Source organism: Microchirus variegatus (genome assembly GCF_963457635.1).
Source record: "Microchirus variegatus genome assembly, chromosome: 11".
In the NCBI taxonomy this organism is placed as follows: Eukaryota; Metazoa; Chordata; class Actinopteri; order Pleuronectiformes; family Soleidae; genus Microchirus; species Microchirus variegatus.
Window position 1 is genome coordinate 28337175 of NC_139812.1, and position 15688 is coordinate 28352862.

The 15688-nt window shown below is 48.3% G+C and overlaps 1 protein-coding gene across 2 annotated transcripts in view; it reads right to left on the reverse strand.

The window, feature by feature from the left end:
- Nucleotides 1–332: 332 nt before the first annotated feature.
- The window catches only part of cul9 (cullin 9), a 29457-nt gene continuing 14101 nt past the window's right edge, over nucleotides 333–15688 (reverse strand). For both annotated transcript variants that reach the window (XM_083897573.1, XM_083897572.1), the window contains 30 exons: nucleotides 15458–15685; nucleotides 15288–15378; nucleotides 14245–14416; nucleotides 14039–14144; nucleotides 13858–13953; nucleotides 13605–13780; nucleotides 12800–12933; nucleotides 12484–12669; nucleotides 11998–12027; nucleotides 11688–11830; nucleotides 11421–11603; nucleotides 10308–10459; nucleotides 10012–10210; nucleotides 9747–9924; nucleotides 9430–9575; nucleotides 8755–8887; nucleotides 8396–8601; nucleotides 8060–8301; nucleotides 7854–7971; nucleotides 6823–7071; nucleotides 5220–5360; nucleotides 4964–5128; nucleotides 4714–4877; nucleotides 4534–4627; nucleotides 3461–3535; nucleotides 2948–3058; nucleotides 2745–2862; nucleotides 2510–2643; nucleotides 1624–1715; nucleotides 333–1536 (listed from right to left, as the gene is read on the reverse strand). In XM_083897573.1, coding sequence (XP_083753699.1) covers nucleotides 1335–1536; nucleotides 1624–1715; nucleotides 2510–2643; nucleotides 2745–2862; nucleotides 2948–3058; nucleotides 3461–3535; nucleotides 4534–4627; nucleotides 4714–4877; nucleotides 4964–5128; nucleotides 5220–5360; nucleotides 6823–7071; nucleotides 7854–7971; nucleotides 8060–8301; nucleotides 8396–8601; nucleotides 8755–8887; nucleotides 9430–9575; nucleotides 9747–9924; nucleotides 10012–10210; nucleotides 10308–10459; nucleotides 11421–11603; nucleotides 11688–11830; nucleotides 11998–12027; nucleotides 12484–12669; nucleotides 12800–12933; nucleotides 13605–13780; nucleotides 13858–13953; nucleotides 14039–14144; nucleotides 14245–14416; nucleotides 15288–15378; nucleotides 15458–15685 — 4464 coding nt within the window. In that variant the 3' untranslated portion in view covers nucleotides 333–1334. The remainder of the gene's footprint in view (nucleotides 1537–1623; nucleotides 1716–2509; nucleotides 2644–2744; nucleotides 2863–2947; nucleotides 3059–3460; nucleotides 3536–4533; nucleotides 4628–4713; nucleotides 4878–4963; nucleotides 5129–5219; nucleotides 5361–6822; nucleotides 7072–7853; nucleotides 7972–8059; nucleotides 8302–8395; nucleotides 8602–8754; nucleotides 8888–9429; nucleotides 9576–9746; nucleotides 9925–10011; nucleotides 10211–10307; nucleotides 10460–11420; nucleotides 11604–11687; nucleotides 11831–11997; nucleotides 12028–12483; nucleotides 12670–12799; nucleotides 12934–13604; nucleotides 13781–13857; nucleotides 13954–14038; nucleotides 14145–14244; nucleotides 14417–15287; nucleotides 15379–15457; nucleotides 15686–15688) is intronic.

The following is a 15688-nucleotide window of genomic DNA, read 5'->3' on the forward strand; positions in this document are numbered from 1 at the left end:
TGTGTCTATATATACATGTATGTATATATATATATATGCATGTATATAAACGTATATATATACATACATAAATGTACATAGGTGTATGTATATATATATAAACGTATATATATAGATACATAAATATACATATATATATGTGTATGTATATATATATATTAGATATACATATATATATACATATGTGTGGATAACATTTCTGTGGGAAGACATTTTATTATAAAAACCTCTAACAGCTGATTGGTTGTCAGTCGATGACGTCACTGACGTGGATTTAAAAGAACATTCAGAATATTTATTGTGTGAACAGAAGAAAGAGTTGAGCAGAAAAAGAAAAAGCTTTTATTGACTTCTGCTGTGAGGAGTCGCTCGGCTCCAAAGAAACAAACACAGACGTGAAACGTATGAATCTATAGGATCTGTCAACAACAACACAAACAGAACCACAGCCGATCACAGACACTGATCCAGGATCAGTTATTGCAGCGACGCACGGAAACTTTGAACTCGTAGAAAAACAGACTGACGGTTTTGTTGTTTGTTTCCTCTAAAACTAAAGAGCGACGTCATCGCGTCCAAACATGGAACTGAACTGAGGATCGACAAACCAGGAAACAAACAAACTGGTCCTCCAAACACCAGGACCGGGACCATGAAAGCGCAGAGCAGAGGCAGTTTAGTACAAAACAGACACCAGGCCACAGAACCACAAACAAACTGGTTTAAATTTAAACTGGTTTTAGACATGGACTTTGTATTCAGATATTTAGACTGGTTTAGACTGGTTTAGACCAGTGCCAATCACAAAAACAAGACTACGGCTTTCAAACTTCGAACTGGTCTTTGAACCAGTTTTGTGAAACAAAAGTGCTTTCAGACTAAATCCTAAAACTTTGTTCTCTGGTCTTCAGACCAATGTAAACTGGTCTGAACCGGTTTCACATGGTTTCTCACGTGTATTAAACTGTTTTCACATGGATTTTCTTTTTTTGACGTGTTGGACCAGTTTAGACTTGCTTAAACTGGTTTGAACTGGTTCCACAACGCGTTGACCTGGGTTCAGATTGAGCTCTATGTATGTAATCTGGATTTAACCGGTTTTAACCGGTTTAACATAAACAAACGGTCTCGGTTTCTTTGCGTCACGTGACCCTCGTCTACGTCCGTAATCAGACTTCATGAAAACACAGGAAATAAAATATAGTGCGCAGAAAAGCAAGTGCAGCTGTGATGTGGGGGGGCGGGGCTTAGGATTCAGGCGGCGGAGGACGTCCCGACGATCGTCTCCCGTTAATCCCGACATTCTCAGGCGGCGATAGGGGGTTTCCTACTCTTCAGTCGAAGGGGCTGTTCTCGGACTCGTCGTCGTCGGAGAACAGGTCGTCCTCGTCGATGTCGTCCTCGTCGTAGTCCTCGTGCCACTCGGGAACGTACTCTTCGTCGTATTCGTCGTCCTCCGCCTCGTCGCCGCCTTCCTCGCCGGCGTAGTTGTTGTTGTCCGAGTCTCCGGAGTCCGACGCTCGGTCCGACTTGGACCTGGTGAGCAAACGGAGACAGCATTGAGTCGACTCGTTGGCCCCGCCTCCCTTTTCTGTGTCACGTCGTTCAAAATGTCGTACTCACTTTTTGTTGGCGTCGCTGTTATTGGACAGGTTTGACTCCTGAACCGATTCTGGTTCCTGACCGTTCTTCGACTGGTAACCGACCCGGAAGTCCTGGTCAACGCAAACAGGAAACAGGAAACAGGAAACGTTCAGTTTGTTGTAACTTCAGTGTGTATCAATAAAGTTTAGTTTGACAAATAAAGTCAAAGTTCCAGGTGGAACAGTTTTCTGGTTTCTCTTTGATTTTAATCTGGGTTTCAATCTGACTCGATATAAACTCGTTTCAACCAGGTTCACACAGGTTAAACCAGGCTGATCCAGGATTAGGACTGGGTTTGATTCTCATGTGAAACCAAGATCAGTCTGGTTTTCCAGCAGACTGCAGAGCGTAGACTGGATTAAACCTGGTTTGAACTGGTTTCAGAGTGGATTAAACCTGGTGTCAACTGGTTTAAGAGTGGTTTAAACCTGGTTTGAACTGGTTTCAGACTGGATTAAACCTGGTTTGAACTGGTTTCAGAGTGGTTTAAACCTGGTCTCAGACTGAATTAAACCTGGTTTGAACTGGTTTCAGAATGGATTAAACCTGGTTTGAACTGGTTTCAGAGTGGATTAAACCTGGTGTCAACTGGTTTAAGAGTGGTTTAAACCTGGTTTGAACTGGTTTCAGACTGGATTAAACCTGGTTTGAACTGGTTTCAGAGTGGTTTAAACCTGGTCTCAGACTGGATTAAACCTGGTTTGAACTTGTTTCAGACTGAATTAAACCTGGTTTGAACTGGTTTCAGAATGGATTAAACCTGGTTTGAACTGGTTTCAGACTGAATTAAACCTGGTTTGAACTGGGTTCAAAGTGGATTAAACCTGGTTTGAACTGGTTTCAGACTGGTTTCAGACTGGATTACCTGGGTGGAATGCTGCAGGATGGCGAGCAGACGCTCCTGGATGCGTCGGATCAGCTCCAGTCCGGTGTTGAGATGTTCCGGTTTGAGCAGCCGGACACATGAGGCCAGGTCAGTGCACTGCAGCAGGGTCTCCTCTGAATGGACACACACACACACAGTCAGAACGTCACACACACACACACACACACAGATGATGATGATGATGATGATGATGATGAAGGGGGCGGGGCCTCACCCAGCAGGATCTGCAGGGCGTTGGTGTGCAGGTCCAGCGCCTCCATCTGCTGCTCCATGACGTCCATCTTCTCAGTCTCCTGGTTGTAGTAGCTGTAGACGCAGGAGTAGGCCAGCACCTGCAGGGGGCAGCACAGAGCTCAGTCAACACACACACACACACACACATACTGATGATGGTGATGATGATGAGTTTGTTTTTACCTTGCGAGCCTGAGCGAGAATTTTGCAGGCGTCGATGACGAAGGTCAGAGACTTCATCTGCAGAGCTTCGTTAATGGACGACACTTTGTTCTCCAGAGTGATCGCGAAGTCCTGGAAGAGACAAGAACATCGACTGAGTCTCAAACCAGTTCTTCATGTGTTCACACCAAAGAAACAAGACCACAAACTCTGTTCTCTGGTGGGTTTCAGTCTTCAGACCAACGTAAAACTGGTCTGAACTGGTTTCACATCTGGATTAAACCGGTTCTGGAATGTGTTCAACTGTTTTCAGAGGGATTCTTTGTCTTGTTAGACCAGTTCAGACCAGTTTAGACTTAAACTCGACGGATTCAACAGGTTGTAACTGGTTTAAACTGGTTTGAACTGGTTCCAGAACGTGTTTACACAAATCTCACAGGACGTCAGTGCCATAGTTTGGTGATAGTTTTGTGATATATGTGTGTTATTTGTAAACAAACAAACAAACATAAACATAATTAAATAAAGACAGACCTTGGCCTGATGGTGGAAGGTGCAGCGCTCGTTATAATCCTGAAACTTCTTCTCCTGACGAGCTGCTTTACTCACCTGAGACAGTGATGATGATTTAAAACATGTTGTTATTGTAGCTCCAGAGCAGTGTGTGTATGTGTGAGTGTGTGTGAGAGTTTGTGTGTGTGTGTGTGTGTGTGTGTGAGAGTGTGAGAGTTTGTGTGTGTGTGAGAGTGTGAGAGTTTGTGTGTGTGTGAGAGAGTTTGTGTGTGTTTGTGTGTGTGTGTGTGAGAGTTTGTGTGTATGTGTGTGTGTGAGAGAGTGTGAGAGTTTGTGTGTGTGTGTGTGAGTTTGTGTGTGTATGTGTGTGTGTGTGTGTGAGAGAGTGTAAGAGTTTGTGTGTGTATGTGTGTGTGTGTGTGTGTGAGTTTGTGTGTGTATGTGTGTGTGTGTGAGAGTTTGTGTGTGTATGTGTGTGTGAGAGTTTGTGTGTGTGTGTGTGTGAGAGAGTTTGTGTGTGTGTGTGTGTGTGTGAGAGAGAGTTTGTGTTTGTATGTTTGTGCGTGTGTGAGAGTGTGTGAGAGAGAGTTTGTGTGTGTGTAAGTTTGTGTGTGTGTGTGTAAGTTTGTGTGTGTGTGTCTGTGAATTTCTCTGTGTGAGCGCGTGTGTTTCTGTGTGTGAGTTTGTGCGTGTGTGAATTTGTGTGTGTGTTTCTGTGTGTGTGTGTAAGTTTGTGTGTGTGTGTCTGAGTTTCTCTGTGTGTGAGTGCGTGAGTGCGTGTGTTTCTGTGTGTGAGTGTGTGTGTTTCTGTGTGTGAGTGTGTTTGTTTCTATGTGCGTGAGTGTGAGTTTCTGTGTGTGTGTGAGTTTGTGTGTGTACGAGTTTGTGAGTTTATGTGATGTTTGTTTCTGTGTGTGAGAGTTTGTGTGAGTGTTTCTGTTTGTATGTGTGTGTGTGTGTGTGGTCATGTGACCTGAGTGTTGTACGACTATCATCGATTCATCGGCCAATAACGTCACAGCACGTTTTATACAACGTTCAATACTTGATATTAATGTTTTTTCCAAACAATAAACAAACAAACAAACACTGACCATGGCCGAGCAGTTGTAATAATCTTTGTGCGTCGGTTTCCACGGTTTCAGGCAACGCCAACAAAATCCATGGTTGCACTTGGCACAGGTCATACTGAGGAGAGAGAGAGAGAGGATGAGGAGGACGACCTTCATCGTGATGAAGGTGATGATGATGATGATGAAGATGGCGGTGCGTACTGCAGGCAGCCCTCGTTCTTCTCGATCTGAGCCTGACAGCTGGGACAGCGTTTGGAGATGAGTTTGGCCAGATGTTTGCTCTGAGCCTCCACCGTCATCCCTTCATAGAAACCTCCGTCGTCCATCCACTGAGACATGTGACTGCAGCTGGCCGGGTAATGAGCCTGAGGGGGAGGAGCTACTGTCACTGCTCCTTCATCACTGTCATCACTGTGTGTGTGTGTGTGTGTGTGTGTGTGTGACCTCTGACCTCGGGGAAGTTGCAGCTGAAACAGGAGGACCAGCAGCACTTGGAGCAGGTGCCCATGCTGCCCATGTTCTCCTTGCACAGGATCTGGTCACAGCCCAGAGGGTTGGTGCACCACGTCAGGTTAGAGCAGCACTCCACGTACAGCCTGAGGAGGGCGCTCTCGTACTGAGGGAGGGGGAGGGGCAACACAAACACGTCACGTTACACCCTGAAGGGGGCGCTCTGCGCACCTTAGAGCCGAGGTCGTGGCGGTTACCTTGGCGACGGTGTCCTTGTCCGTCAGGATGCTGAGGAAGAACTGAGACGTGGGCTGAGCCTGACAGTCTGTGATTGGACAGTTACAGTTCATCACCAGGTTCTGCTCAATCCTCGCTGTCAGGTACTCCTGCCAACACGACTACACACACACACAGAGAGAGAGAGGTTATACACACACACAAACACACAGAGAGAGAGAGGTTATACACACACACAGAGGTTATATACACACACACACACACACACACACACACAGAGAGGTTCCACACACACACACACAGAGACAGGTTATATACACACACACACAGAAAGGTTCCACACACACACACACACACACACACACACACACAGAGAAAGGTTCCACACACACACACACACACACACACACACACACACAGAGAAAGGTTCCACACACACACACACACAGAGAGACAGGGTTTACACACACACACACACACACACACACACACACACACAGAGACAGGTTATATACACACACACACAGCAAGGTTACACACACACACACACACACAGGTTCAACACACACACACACAGAGGTTACACACAGGTGTGTATACACACACACACACAAATTATATACACACGCACACATACACAGGTTACACACAGGTTACAAACACACACACACATACACAGGTTACACACAGGTTACACAGGTTATAAACACACACACGTTATATACACACACAGGTTACACACACACTTGTTACAAACACAGGTTATACACACACACACAGGTTACACACTCATTTTTTTGTCTGTTTTTTTTTTCTCTATAATCATTGATTTTGTCTCAATCTGGACTTTGCTTCACACACACACACACACACACAGTGATTTTTACTGTTTCAGGCCTATTTTAAGAGTTTAAAGCAACGTATTTTAGAACAACTATGGAAAAATGTACGGTTTAGATCACAGTAATAACTCCGTGTCTATTGTAAATCAACTTATGACAATATTTTCAAAATAAAATGCAAGAAAAAGTGATTTTAGAGTGTCAAAACAATGACTATTTAATATTATGGCACCAAAAAAAAAATATATTTTATGTTATTATAAATGTCCTTTGTCTATTCTGGATCAACTACTGAAGATAGTTTCAAAATAAAATGCAAGTAAAAGTGATTTTAGAGTGTTTGAGAATTATTTTAAGAGTTTAAAGCGCACACACACACACACAGTAACCATGGTAACGGGTCTCTCACACACACACACACACACACACACACACACAGTAACCATGGCAACAGGTCTCTCTCTCTCTCTCTCGCACGTGTCAACGGGTCTCTCTCTCTCTCTCACAAACACACACAGACACAGTAACCATAGTAACGGGTCTCTCGCTCTCACACACACACACACACACACACACAGTAACCATGGCAACAGGTCTCTCTCACACACACACACACAGACACAGTAACCATGGTAACGGGTCTCTCACTCTCTCTCACACACACAGACACAGTAACCATGGTAACCGGTCTCTCTCTCTCACACACACACACACACACACACACACACACACACACACACACACACACACACACACACAGTAACCATGGTAACGGGCTCACCCTGCAGCAGTAGTGCATGCAGCTCAGCAGCGGCACCGGCTCCGCGGTGGCGCTGCGGGCGCTCAGACAGACCGGGCAGGTGGAGGCGGGGCTCGGCGGCGGCTCAGGGTTCCTGCACTTGATGCCGGCGGCCATCATCAGGGCGTCGGGGTCGTCGGTGTAACGCTGCACCAGCAGGTCCACGTTCCACTTACAGTGAAGCAGAAGGTGCTCGGCCCGGTCCACGTCCAGACTCAGAGTCCCAGAGACCTGTGGGGGGGGGGGGGGAGGAGACATCATCAGGAACACAGCAGAGGACACGCCTCCATCACAGCAAGGACACGCCTCCACCAGGACGAGGACACGCCTCAACCTCAGCGAGGACACGCCTCCACCAGTGTGAGGACACGCCTCCACACAGCGAGGACACGCCTCCATCACAGCAAGGACACGCCTCCACCACAGCGAGGACTCACGCCTCCACCAGGGTGAGGACACGCCTCCACCAGAGCAAGGACACGCCTCCACCAGTTTCTTTGTGTGTGTGTGTGTGAGTGAGTTTCTGTGAGTGAGTTTCTTTGTGTGTGTGAGTTTCTTTGTGTGTGTGTGAGTTTTTTTGTGTGTGTGCGTGTGAGTTTCTGTGTGTGTGTTTCTTTGTGTGTGTGTGAGTTTTTTTGTGTGTGTGTGTGTGTGAGTTCCTGTGTGTGTGTGTTTCTTTGTGTGTGTGAGTTTCAGTGTGAGTATGTTTCTTTGTGTGTGTGAGTGTGTGTGATTGTGTGTGTGTGTGTGAGTTTCTGTGTGTGTGTGAGTGATTATGTGCGTGTGAGTTTCTGTGTGTGCACAAAGCGAGGACACGCCCCCACACAGTGAGTACACGCCTCCTCCAGTTAGGACACGCCTCCATCACAGTGAGTACACGCCTCCTCCACAGCGAGGACACGCCTCCACCACAGCGAGGACACGCCTCCACCACAGCGAGGACACGCCTCCACCACAGCGAGGACACGCCTCCTCCACAGCGACAACACGCCTCCTCCACCACACACACTCACCTGCTGCACCGTCCTCTGCATCAGCTGACGGACCTCCTCTGGCGTCATGGTTCGACCCATGGAGAAGAGGACCGTGTCCAGAACGCCGTCCTCGAGGCGCCGCGGTGACGACGCCAGGCTTCACAGGATCACGCAGAGTTAATGACGAGGGGAAAAAACACGCACACGCAGTCGCCAGCGTCTTATTTCGCTTCCTGTGAACTCACCTGACGTCGTCGCCGCTGCTGCTGAAGGAGAACTGAGCCTGACCTTTCTGCGGCGTGGACGGGTCGCTGGGCACGAACTCCACGATGTGCGGGTTGTCGTCGTTGCGGCGGACGCAGCCTTTGCTGATGACGTGCATGATGCAGGAGAGGACGTCCGCCGTGCTGCAGCTGAAACCGCCGCCGCCGCCGCCACCACCGCCCAGCGGCCGCGACGCGTCACGCTTCTGACACGAGTCCAGCACCTGGAGCGAGAGACGTTAGCGCAGAGGCGTTAGCGCAGAGACGTTAGCGCCCCCTGCTGGTGGCTGACCTGCGCGACACTGTGTGACCTCTGACCTTGAAGACCAGGTTGTCGATGTGCATCTCCTTCTCCTGCTTCATGATGTGGACGATCAGACAGTAGATGAAGTTCCTCTTCCTCTCCAGCGCCGCCGTGGCGTCCTCGTCCACCTTCAGGTACGTCTGTTTGGGCAGCAGCTGGACGGACGTCTGGACGCCGCTTTGACTGCGGGACGCCACCTGCTGGTTCAACCTCAGCACGCCTGAGAGAGAGAGCGATCCGCCAGGTTATTGTGAGGAATGTTAAACATCTGATTTAATGGAGTTGGCTTTTGTCTGAAGCGTAAGTGGGCGGAGCCCTCTGTGTGTGTGTGTATGTGTGTGTGTGTGTGTGTGTGTGTGTGTGTGTGTGAGACCTTGGCAGGGGTCATCAGGTCGGCTGCAGGTCAGTAGCCCCTCCCCCTCCTCACTGATGAGCGGCGTCAGAGCGTGAAGGAGGACGGCGGCGGGAAGATCGGTCGCCTTCAGCAGAGACCCCGCCTCCACTTCCTGTTCAGAGAGAGCAGTCAGTGTGTGTGTGAGGGAGTGTTTCTGTGTGTGTGTTTCTGTGTGAGTGTGTGTTTCTGTGTGAGTGTTTGTTTCTGTGAGTGTGTGTTTGTTTCTGTGTGAGTGTTTGTTTCTGTGAGTGTGTGTGTTTCTGTGTGTGAGTGAGTGTGATTCCGTGTGTGTGTTTCTGTGCGAGTGTTTGTTTCTGTGTGTGTGTGTTTCTGTTTCTGTGTATGTGTGTTTGTTTCTGTGAGTGTGTGTTTGTTTCTGTGCATGTGTGTTTGTTTCTGTGTGAGTGTTTTTTTCTGCGAGTGAGTGTGTTTCTGTGTGTTTGTTTCTGTGTGAGTGAGTTTCTTTATTTTATTTTTTTGTGTCTTTGTGTGTTTCTGACTGTGTGTGTGTGTGAGTGTGTGAGAGAGTATTTCTGTGTGTGTGTCTGTGTGTGTTTGCGAGTGTGTGTGTGTCTGTTTCTGTGTTTGTGTGCGTGTTTCTGACTGTATGTGTGTGTGTGTGTTTGTGTGTTTGTGTGTGTGTGTGTGTGTTACCTGGTGCTGGTTAAACTGCAGCAGTATAAACATCTGCAGTGTGGACACGTGCAGAGTCCAGAGGCCAAACTGCAGTTCAGCGTGACCGAGCCACGTCCACTGGAGACGCCGCGGCTTTGAGTGACTCAGACCATATATGGACTGACCTGAGACACACACACACACACACACACAAACACACACACAGAACAATCAAACACTGCTCTATATTAATCTTCCTTCTAACTTAGAGACAAAAAGACCCAAAACGATCATTTTAAAGTGGGGTTTAAAACAGATTAAGCCTGCATTAAGCCTGGATCATGAGTGGTACTGACTGTGGGCGTAGAACTGGGTGAACTGGTTCAGGTACGAACACAGTTCTGACGGGAAATGTTTCCCGGGTTCGTCCAGGAAACAGAAGGAGGAGACGTTCCAGCAGCGCGGAGACAGAACCAGAACCCGGACGTCAGCCTCTTCCTCTGACTCCGCCCACTCCTCCTCCTCCTCCATCATCTGCACACATTCAAATCACACGTCAAAGCCAAACGGTTCCTGCCGAGTCCGGGTTTGTGCGCAGAGTACGCGGCACGGAGGCGTCACCTGGTCGTGCTCCTGCAGGTGGCGATCAAACTGCTGCAGTCTGTAGTGACGGAACTCCTGCTGCAGCTCAGCCGACTCGCTCAGGTTCTTCAGCATCTGCTGAGGGAAGCGGCTCGGGAAGCAGCTGCCGATCTGATCCACCACCGCACTTTCTAACCATACGTTCCCCTGAGCCAGCAGCCGGTCGCCCATGTAGTATCTGAGAGAGAGAGAGAGAGAGAGAGCGATGTCATGCGATCAGCGCGCTCAGCCACACCGTCCTGTTATCGTGGTGCCATTTTTCTCGCCGTTCAAACCTGTAAAAGTGCTCGAAGGTGGTGGCGAGCTCCAGGCCCGACAGGAAGAGCAGTGGCTCCAGGAACGGCTGCAGCCGCTCCAGGGTTTCCATGCTGCCCGACGCCGTGACCTGGATCATCTGATCGATGTACTGAGCAAAACGCTCGCTGACCTGCACACGAGCAACACAACTGAGTCATCATGAGTTGTGCTAGCTATTACCCCCCGTTGTACTCTTTATCATGAGCTAAGCTAGCTGTTCACCCTGTTGTACTCTGTCATGAAGACCCTTGTTTACACTATGCTAAATTAATCCAGACTTAAACCTGAGTTAAACCAGACTTAAACCTGAGTTAACCCAGACTCAAACCTGAGTTAACATAGGCTTAAACCCGAGTTAACCCAGAAAACTCTGAGTTAACCCAGACTAAAACCTGAGTTAACACAGGCTTAAAGCTGAGTTAACCCAGAAAACTCTGAGTTAACCCAGACTTAAACTAGAGTTAACAGACTTAAACCAGAGTTAACCCAGACTTAAACCCGAGTTAACCCAGACTTAAACCCGAGTTAACCCAGACTTAAACCTGAGTTAAACCAGGCTTAAACTCAAGTTAACCCAGACTTAAACCTGAGTTAACCCAGACTTAATCTTGATTTAAACCAGACTTAAACCTGAGTTAAACCAGGCTTAAACCCAAGTTAACCCAGACTTAAACCTGAGTTAACCCAGACTTAAATCTGAGTTAACCCAGACTAAAACCTGAGTTAACCCAAACTTAAACTAGAGTTAACAGACTTAAACCAGAGTTAACCCAGACTTAAACCCGTGTTAATCAAGACTTAAACCAGTTACCACAGACTTAAACCCGTGTTAACCCAGACTTAAACTTGATTTAACCCAGACTTAAACCTGAGTTAAACCAGTCTTAAACCTGATTTAACCCAGACTTAAACCTGATTTAACCCAGACTTAAACCTGATTTAACCCAGAACCTGTAATAAAAACAGACTTCAGTCTGTCAGGATCTACATGCATCGCTAGGACAAAGACCAAGTTAAACCCGACTTAAACTCAAGTTAACCTTGAGTTAAAGTAGACGAAAAACCCAAGTTAAGCCCGACTTAGGACCTACATGCATGGCTCGGAGGATGGACAGCTGTAAGAGTGCAGCAGAGAAACCGTGACGAAGGGCGAGGACGAACGCCGTCTGTTGACCAAACATCTCTTCCATGGCGTTCTTCAGCCGCAGGTAAAGAGTCCGATAACAGTCGACGAAGTCTGGCTGATTGAAGCTCGACTCCAGGAACTTCTTCACCTGGAGGGGAGGAGTCAATGAAAGGCATCAGACTCTGTGAAAGAACACTGCCGTTTAAATGACGCTCAAACGTGACCTTCGTACCTGGTGCTTTACCACCCCCTGCCAACAGAGGGCGATGCCTGCGATGCTGCTGCTGCTCTTCACTTTGGGCTTGGCGGAGGAAGACGAGGAGGAAGAGGAGGCAGCGGCGGCGGCAGCTTCTTTGTTTTTACTGTCTTTACCGTCTGGAAGAAAAGTCAGAAAAAGGTAGATTTTCTGGACGAAAACATTTGACGACAAGAAAAATACTGAATGTAAACAAAAACGTGACGATGACACTGTGGCTACGCTGTGCGGCAGCTACGCGCTACACTCTGTTTACATGTTTACAACAGTTACTGCGTTTACTTACTCTTCAGCTCTTTGCTTCTGTTGAGACCTTCTGTAAACAAGAGAAACTCTTTAAACATGGAGTAAAACACGTGATCTCAAAAACACACAATGTATATTTTTATATAAACAACTAATACTGCAAGCTAACATGGATTTCATTGTGGAAAAATTATCAAGTGAGGATTTCTATGCTAAGCTAAGCTAGTTGTTCCCCCTGTTAGCTGTTCAGCCTGTTGTACACTTAATCATGAGCTAAACTAGCTGTTCACCCCGTTTTACCCTTTATCATGAGCTAAGCTAGCTGTTCAGCCTGTTGTACACTTTATCATAAGCTAAGCTAGCTGTTCACCCTGTTGTACTCTTTATCATAAGCTAAGCTAGCTGTTCACCCTGTTGTACTCTGTCATGAAGACCCTTGTTTACACTATGCTAAGCTAAACTAACAGTTTCCTGTATTTCCCCGTCAGCGCCGTCCAGACAGACGACGGCGGCGTCTCAGACTTACTGGATTTCACGGGCGGTTTCAGCTCCTCGCCGTCCGCGCGGCTCGTGTCCACGTGGACCAGCAGGTGAGTCAGGCGTCTCACTCTGGAGTTAAAGATGGCCGCCCGGCTTTTGCAGCGGCGGGCCGATTCAGAATTATCCAGGTACTCGCTGAGCAGCCAGGAGAGAGGGCTGGACGCCGAGGATTCTGGGTAAACAGAGCGACAATTTCAGATGAAACCACCGTCTTTGTGAGGACAGTGTGTGTGTGTGTGTGTGTGTGTGTGTGTGTGTGTGTGTGTGTGTGTGTGTGTGCGTGCGTGTGTGTGTGTGTGTACCTGAAAGTGTGATGCTGTGGACGATGGGTGTGATCAGAGCCTCCCAGCAGGTTCGACCCAGAGCTTCAGACGCTTCAGCATCAGGAAGGAAACGATCAGCAAACATCTGCTCGTGTTTCAGAGCGCTGTTCAACCTACGCACACACAACCACACACACACACACACACATACACACACACACGCTTTAATAAAATTCACACCATTTATCAATAAGGAACGACATGCTACTACTATTCTTGGTATTTTCGGCAACAAAGTCAACGAAAGCCGAGATAACAACAGAAAATAGTGATTTTTACTTTTGGAATGAATGTGTGTCTTTCTTATGTAGTAGTACTGCAGTAGTACGACAGTAGTAGTACACCGTTTTCATTGTGGGAAAAATGAAAGTTTGACCAAGTTGGGATGTTTATGCTGAGCTAAGCTAGCTGTTCCCCCGTTGTACTCTTAATCATAAACTAAGCTAGCTGTTCACCGACGGTAGTAGTACAGTGTTGTGGTAATAACCGTGTGTCTGTTAGCTAACAATGGTCCGTTAGCGTCCCTTAGCTCGCGATAGCCTCGACTTGAGACCCCGTCAGTTTGCGTTTACCATCCATTAGCTCCTGTTAGCTTAAACCACCGCTGCCATAAAAAAAGAGGAGAAACGGGTGAAGCTGGACACGAACTTCCGGTCAGTGTTAGCTGCCGTTAGCTCGACTCAAAGCTAACGAACAGAATGATGAAGCAGGAGAGTGTGCATTAAGACGGTCGCCCTCTAGTGGACTGTTGTGTAGTGTCATCCAGGAGCAGTGGAGCACTCACTTGTTGAAGAGCTGCAGCAGCTGACTTCTGTCCTCCATCACCTCCTGACACCAGGTGTGGGCCTTGGTGCTGTAGAACAGATACGTGCGACAGCACAGCTGCTCCTTGAACACGGGCCAGAACGTCGGCTTCGGACCCAGAACCTCGAACCCGTGGACCCGAGTGTCAATACCTCCCTGTTACAGAGAGAGAGATGTCAGGATTCGACAGGATGACCTCAGTTGACCTTTGACCTCTCCGTCTGAACTCTGACCTGCTGACACCGCTTAAGCCTGATCTGGATGATGGGCCAGAACCGGGTCATGTTCTCCAGCAGAACCACGCGGCTGGCCGACGGCGTCACGTTCACCTATTTAATAAAACAAACAAACAGTCTCTCGGTTCACCGTTACCGTGGTAACACTGGAACACTGGTGTCATGTGACCACACTCACCGTGTTGAGCTCCGTGCTGATGTTGGTCGGGTCGTCTCCGCCCAGAACCAGGATCCTCGCCGGCATGTAGCTGGAGTCCTCGCTCGCCACCAGGATGGCCAGTTGTCTGCGACAAAGACGACACATTAACACTCGTTGAATACAGCACTGATCAGAGTCTCCAGCACAGTATTGATCGGAGTGTTGATCAGAGGTGGGCGTGTCACCTGATGATCACTCCTTTGTGCATGTAGACGTTGATGAAGTGCGAGCCCGTGCAGCCGTTGGACTCCCAGTACGTCTTTGGATTCTTGTCCGTCAGTTTGTTTGCTCGATGGTGATTGGACGAAACCTCCACCTTCTCCCAGCACTTGTCCTCCTTCAGCTCCACGCTGGACCCTGAAACACAGCACCAGGGAACAACACCGTCAGGTAACGCAACAACTCCGTAACAACCCCGTCAGGTAACGCAACAGCACCGTAACAACACCGTCAGGTAACGCAACAACACTGTCAGAAGTAACATAACAACAACACCGCAGGTAACGCAACAGCACCGTAACAACACCGTCAGGTAACGCAACAACACTGTCAGAAGTAACATAACAACAACACCATCAGGTAACGCAACAAAAACACCGTCAGAGGTAACATAACAACATCGTCAGGTGACATAAGAACACCGTCAGGTAACAACACAAAACCATCAGGTAACAACACAACACCGTCAGGTAACGCGAAAAACACCGCCAGGTAACGCAACAACGAAGCAACAACACCGTAACAACACCGTTAGGTAACATAACAAAAACACTGCCAGGTAATGCAACAACACCGTAACAACACCGCCAGGTAACGCAACAACAACGTAACAACACCAACAGGTAACGCAACAACACCGTTAGGTAACATAACAAAGACACCGTCAGGTAACGCAACAACACCGCAACAACAACGTAACGACACAGCCAGGTAACGCAACGACACCGCAACAACACCGTCAGGTAACATAACACCGTCAGAGGTAACATAACAACACTGATGTCATGTGACATCATTGTGAGATGTCGTTTAATTGTACATACTGCAGTTTAATGACCTCTTTAGATTTAACAGTCTGAAAAGTATGCAACTTTACTGACATTAGCAAGCGTTAGCAACAGTTGCTAGCGCTGGCAACCCTGGACCACGTACAAATCACGACCAAAGAACGCAGTCACGTCTCGTTCGTCCCGACCTAAAGATGAAATCGATTACACCATCAGCTCACCTTGGCACAGGTTCCTGAGGAACACGTCGAAGAAGGGGATGTTGATCGGCTGATGGCTGCGACGATGCTCCTCGATCTGACCCAGCACCATCTGACAGGAAGCAGAGCACAGTTTCAAACCGCAGCAGGAAGTGAAGCGGCCCGTCACTTCCTGTTGCCCGCGAGTTTACCTGGATGCAGCCGGCGAGGACGCTGGTGGTCATCTTCTTGTAGAGGCTGGCGTACTTGTCGCAGTCGACGACGAGGTCTCGCAGCTCGCCGAACAGCAGCAGGTTGGTGCCGTGTTTGTCCAGCGCTTTGACCAGAGCGTCTTTGGTGCCCAGACGACACATCACCACGGCGTAGTCTTTGTTCAGAGACGCCAGGCGGTACATGAAGCGGATCAACTGCTGCACCACCTG